The 6,000-nt window shown below is 49.8% G+C and overlaps 1 protein-coding gene across 22 annotated transcripts in view; it reads left to right on the forward strand.

Annotated features, from left to right (window-relative positions):
* The window catches only part of Cnih3 (cornichon family AMPA receptor auxiliary protein 3), a 202,967-nt gene extending 197,193 nt beyond the window's left edge, over positions 1-5,774 (forward strand). For 21 of the 22 annotated variants that reach the window (XM_087581719.1, XM_087581727.1, XM_087581734.1 and 18 more), the window contains one exon: positions 4,954-5,774. In XM_087581719.1, the coding sequence (XP_087437845.1) occupies positions 4,954-4,981 (28 nt within the window). In that variant the 3' untranslated portion in view covers positions 4,982-5,774. The remainder of the gene's footprint in view (positions 1-4,953) is intronic. The other variant, NM_001166578.2, reaches the window with a different exon arrangement.
* Positions 5,775-6,000: the final 226 nt, after the last annotated feature.

Raw genomic sequence — 6,000 nt, forward strand, 5'->3', positions numbered from 1 at the left:
AGCAGGGGTTTCTGGGAAAGAAAGGTGCCTTTGTACACATCCTTTGCAACTCGGGAGACATCTAATCACATCTCTGAGGAGGCAGCTGAGGGATTGTCACAGGCTTCTAACTAGCAGGGCTTCCAGCCCTTCAGACCTCAGCAGCTCCTCTCATCAGGGAACCAATGAACTGAACTTGCCCTCAGCCTGTTTGTGAGGATTCTTGGGAACCATATTAGTGGCCTTTATCCCCGCCACAGTGGCAGTCATACCCCACAGAGAGGCACATTGGGTCATTAAGGCTTATACTGCAGTTCCTCCATGTTTCATAACACCGTCCTAATTGAGCAAATCCTGCCGATGTTGCAGCTTCGCTTCCGGGTCCCTTCCTTCACCTTGTCCCTTGAACACCCTTGCTCAGCAGAGCACTATGAGCTGTCATCCTGTGGTCTGAACTCTGGTGCTGCTTGTTCTGGAAATGTCTCTCGATCCCTTTTGTGCTCATCTCTGGGGCTTTTTCCTGATCACCTTGCTATCCTGTCCTTAGCTTTGCAGGGTCACTCATGTCCTCGTGTCCCAGTGCTGTCTCTTCGGAGGCAACGGGAAGTTGGGGGTGCTAACTCTTCAGCCATCCCTGGGTTCAGATTGAGTGCCTAAGGCTGGGAAGTGGCTACACTGCTGGACACTCAAAAATAAACTCCATGTGCACTGCTGAATTTGTGAGATAAATTCTGCCCTTGTGCACTTATTTAAAATGAGGAACCTGAGTCTGTGAAGGTCAAAACACTTCCCAAGGTCACAATTAATTGTCACACCAAGTATAATTCAAAGACTGAACTTCAAACTGCATAGAGAACCCCTAGACAAGTCTTTATCAAAGCAAGGGCCAGGGGATGGAGACAGGTGGCTGATTACAGTACAGCTCATGGCGTCCAGGCCCGTCAGTAGGAATAGAGCTATTGTCCGTACTCCTACACCTTCCATGAGCTCCAGACAACACTGTATATGTGTCTGAGGTGAAACTGGCACTCTGGAAGGTTGGCTTGATCCCGTTTCCCTCCTCGATCCCCAGAATCAGCAGATGTAGAAGCCAGGGAGATGTAGCTTCACGGTTCACCTCAACTGTGAGGAGTTGGAGGGGATCAGGGAATTATTCTAGTGCTTTCTTCCTGAAGTCAGGGGTTATTCCAATGTCAGAGTCTTACCCTTCATGAGTGGTCTGGATGCTTCCTGCTCTAAGCTGTGGAAGCCTGAGAGGCTGTAGGGTCCTCCTTGGAGAAAGCCGAGGTGACCAGCAGTTCACCCAAGTCCTTTTGGCTTCAGGCTTTAGCAGCCTTAAGATGGCTGCTCTCCCAGAAGGTGAGAAAAGGCTGTTTGAAGGCAGAAGCCACTCCTCGGAGAGTTTTCAAGTTTTGTGGGAACAGGACAGAGTACGGAGGATGGGGGTATGAAGCAATGGAGTCGTGTGAAGAATCCAGGCAATCAGACTCCAGGGACTCCTGTTGGCTGTCACTTTTAAGGGACACTGGTCCATTCCATACCCTGGAGCATGGCTATTGGGCTGGTTTGAGAGGCCATCATCATTGTTTTCATGATGACAGTGTTGCATACAGGGTAGCATCCAAGCAGGGCTCCAGAGACCAGCATCAGGGTGGAGAGCTGAGTTTATTGCCCAAAGCATAGCATTATATGCAGTGTTAGAGCCAATCTCAAGCCCCTAAATCCTCAGCCAATCGTACCTCACCATACTCCCACCGTGCCCCAATGAAAGCCCTGCCTGATGAGGTAACACAGCAGGAGCAGGAAGCAGGACCGATCCTTATGGGTTTGAGCTGTTGAGCCAAGCACTGTTCTCTACCTGGCTGCAGAGTGAGAGGGATTGTGTGGACGATGTTGGAGGCTCCAGGCCTTTAGCCAGGAGCGGTCATTGTGTAACCGAGTTCCCCATAGTCCACTGAACTTTCTGTCTTCTGGTTTCAGCCGCAGTCCGCCATGGCGTTCATAGTATAACCATGGCGTTGTCTTCACACCACGGTTGTACACAGCATTCCCGGGCTTCCTGCAGCCCACACACCAGCTCAGGGTGCCTGCATGCTCACAGAACCCAGCATCAGTGTGCCTCTCATGTCTCCCTGTTTCTTCCACTTTGGGAATTCCCAAACCCAGACCCAGAACTGGCAGAGAGTGCAGACTATCAGCCTGGGCTTTGTCAAGGGAGGGAAGGTCCCTTCTGCAGAGCAGCCTCTGAGCTGTGTGTGGCACAGGAGTCTCTGAGTTCTACTGCACTGTCTCCGTCTTAGGATGTGCTGTGGTGCAGGTGACGTTTATGGGTTATGTGTGACAGGGGTCTATGACAACCCTGGTGAGTGAGTCCAGTGTGGACAATTTGTCCCCTCAGTAGAAGGTCCTTTACTCTTTTCTTTTCCCCTCTCTCCTTCCACTTTCTATCCTCCTTTCTTTTGTTCCCCCTTTCTCCTTCCCTTTTTCTTTCTTTTTTTTTTTTTAATTCTTTTTTTTCGGAGCTGGGGACCGAACCCAGGGCCTTGTGCTTGCTAGGCAAGTGCTCTGCCACTGAGCTAAATCCCCAACCCCTCCTTCCCTTTTTCTATAGTCTTCCTATTCTCCCTTCTCTCCTCTTCCTTTCCTCCCCTCCCCTCCCTTTTCTTCCCCTCGCTTCTCCCCCTTGCTCTCCCCTCCCCCTCCTCTCCTGCTCTCTTTCCTTGTCTTGGAGACCAAATCTAGGGCCCCATCCTTCCCAGACAAGCCATCTACCACCATGTCCCATGCCCTCACCTCCTTTCACTTCTGATTTTGAGACCTGGCCTTGCTGAATTGCCTGGCCCATCCTTAAACCCAAACCTTCTGCCTCATCTATGGGGTAGCTGGGATCACAGGCCTGTGCCACCAGGCCTGGCTGGGAGGGTCACAAGTGTGACCCCGGCCCACACTATTCAGGGATGCTGTGTCACCCCATCCTGTTACTCATTGCTTTGGGGCGCACTGGTCTTTCCTTGTCTGTTTCATTTCAGTCTGTGCTTGCGTCTTTTATGGGTCTCTAGTCGTCTCCAGACTGCAGAGAACTCATCTGTTTCCTTAAACTCTGTCTCTGTAGCGCCCTGCACAGCACATAGTAGGCATCCACGGTGCTTGTTGTCATAGCTTGACTGCCTATTCCCCCATGACCAGGGCTCAGCCTACCCACCATTATTTCCCTGAGCTGAGGTGAGTGCTTGGTGCATAGAAGGTGTTCAATTAGTACAGAATAAAAGTGTAAACGATGGGTCTAAAGGTACCTGGAAGAGAATGGGGGACAAGGGATGTGAAGAAGGACACCAAGACAAGAGTCTGATCAAGGCGACAATCCTATTTTTCCCCGAGGCTGAATTTATACCATAACAGGGGTAACAGAGGGAGGGGGGAAATAAGAAACATTTATGCAGGCCAAGGACACAATATTCATGTGGTCAGGGAGTAGGCTGATGTTGTCAGGATGTCAGAAAGGTCACAGGTTTGTCATATCTATTAGTCAGCAGGATGTTGGTTTTTCAGAAAGGTTACAGGTCATCACATTGGGTATCTTTATCATATGATTATTATTTTGACCACCATATTTGTATTAGTCTTCTGCAGCTGGCTGGGGGTTTTCCATGAACCCAGTCATACTTAATTCTAACCATAATAATAACATCAACAATGGAGGGCTTCAAGGGCATCACTCCCAACATAAAAGAATTACAGCAAGTTAGACAGAGTTATTGTCTTAGAGTTTCCATTACTGTGAAGAGACATCATGACCAAGGCAACTCTTATAAGGACAGCATTTAATGGGGGCTGGCTTACAGGTTCAGAGGTTCAGTCCATTATCGTCACAGTGGGAAGCATGGCAGTGTCCAGGCAGGCATAGTGCTGGAGGAGCTGAGAGTTCTATATCTTGCTCTGAAGGCAAACAGGAGAAGACTGGCATCTTTAGGTAGCTAGGAGGAAGCTCTCTTTTCCCACCCTCACAGTGACACACTGAACCCAATAAGGCCACAGCTCCTAATAGAGCCACTCCCTGGGCCAAGTGTATTCAAACCACCACAATTATCCACAATTAGGCTCAGTTCACAATGGACAGAGGACTGGCTTTGTAGTTAGAATGTGGTTGGTTGATCTGCCATGAGCTGTACAGTGAGACTCCATTAGGCATGGCTGCCATGTCTGGCTCTAGAAAGGGAGCTCCAGATCTTAGAGGGGCTCACCGACTTCCCAGCTGTGCAGGGCTAGGAGGAGAATAGTTTAGGTTCTTTTATTTGGTCTTGCTCCCTAGACATCTTCTTAGAGTCAGGGGTGGGATCTCTAATGTCAAAAGATTTGTTTCTTCTTCTGAATAGACTAAGTAGTAGATTGTAGTTCTGGTCAACTTGTCATCCTTGCAGAATTAGCCTAAAGTCCTTGTCAGGCCACAGGAATGCAAGTCCCCTCCTCCTACTTGGTCACTACTAATCCCCTCAAGCAGGAGGCTTGGGGACCTGTGCCCAGTTAAGGTCACTTATGTCATTTGCCCTGAGGATCATGTTCATACACCCCCACTGGAATCAGTGACAATGATCTTCCCCCTGACCCTTGGAACTGACACATCACACAGCATCACCCTGGGGGTTCCTGGATGTAGCCATCATGTAAGCAGCTGGTGGTGTGAAGAACCCTATAGGCACCCGGTCTATAATTGCAGGAAAAGCAATGAGACACGGCGATCATACCAATGAGCATGTTCACAAGCCTCCAGAGGCAACCTACCTTTCGTGGGGGCCATGCGATGCCATCCTAACAGACATTGATTTCTGCATTGTGTGCTGTAGCAAGGCCTCAGTATTGACTTGGAGACTACAGAGACAGGATTGAGGTGAATCCATAGCTCCAGCCTTGGGAGGGGGTTGTTGAGAGCCATAGGCTCCTGCTGACATCTGTTTTCCTACTCTTGTTTTCATTCAGCATGATTTACACCTTAGTGAGCTCCTAACTCAGACCCTGCTGGTGGAGAGACCAAGGCTGGGAACCACTGCGGTTGTGGCTAGCGGAGCACCAGGTGGGGATGATGAAGAGACCCGGCTGGCAGAGACTGAATGGAAGGAACGGAGTTGCACCACGGACAGGGCCGTGTTACCCATGCATATGCGTTTCTGCCTTCGCCTTTCACCTCCCACATGGGTTGCAGAGCCCCCCTGAGCATGGGGGTGGCAGCCTGTAGCTGATGAAACATTCAACCTCCGGAGATGCGGTTACTTTCTTCATCCACTTCTTCAGTGGGCAGCAGAACGGTACGAGTTCACGAAGAGCTCGACCAGAGGGTAGAAATGAGGCCAGAAGCCGGGAAGGTGTCGATCAAGGAACAGAATGGCTCTGGGTCAGTGCCAGATCTTCAGGGATGGCTGAGACCCACAAGGACACCATGGGCTGCCCAAGACTCTTGTCATATTTTTTCCAGAGCTGTGGCCACATGCTTTGCTCAGTGCAAAGCTAAAAGCCGCAGGGACTGCCCTGAGCCACCTCTCATGTCACTTTTATGCTTTGTCTGGGAGCCTGAGCATTGGCTTCCTGAGCTGGGTGTGGGCAGCAAGTCCTGTCCAGTGGGAACTGGGGAGGGGAGAAAATGGATTTCTAAAATGTTTGCAACATGTCCCAGGTGTGAGTTCTTCACCATCCCAAGATGTATTCTGCTGCTGTACCAAAAATGCATCAGTCAGTACATGCCTGTTAGCTGTCTGGCATGAGCCAAAGCCTAAAAAAAAAAAAAAAAAACACCCTCAAAACAGTGTGAAGTCCAGAAAGAGAGAGCTGCTCTGTGGGTCTGGACAGCCAGGAAATGAGACACCACCATCATCACTTCAGTCGATGCCTCACAGCCTTTGTGCTGTTCAGTTCAATGTGGGGATATCTGCCCATTTAGAATTTTCCACTTGTCTTTTGCTCCTTTTTGGGGGTTAGGGGGAGTGGGAGTTGTAGGACAGGTGTAAATACTGACAAGGCTGAGTTTTAATG

Source organism: Rattus norvegicus, chromosome 13 (assembly GCF_021556685.1).
Source record: "Rattus norvegicus strain SHRSP/BbbUtx chromosome 13, alternate assembly SHRSP_T2T, whole genome shotgun sequence".
Taxonomy (NCBI): Eukaryota; Metazoa; Chordata; class Mammalia; order Rodentia; family Muridae; genus Rattus; species Rattus norvegicus.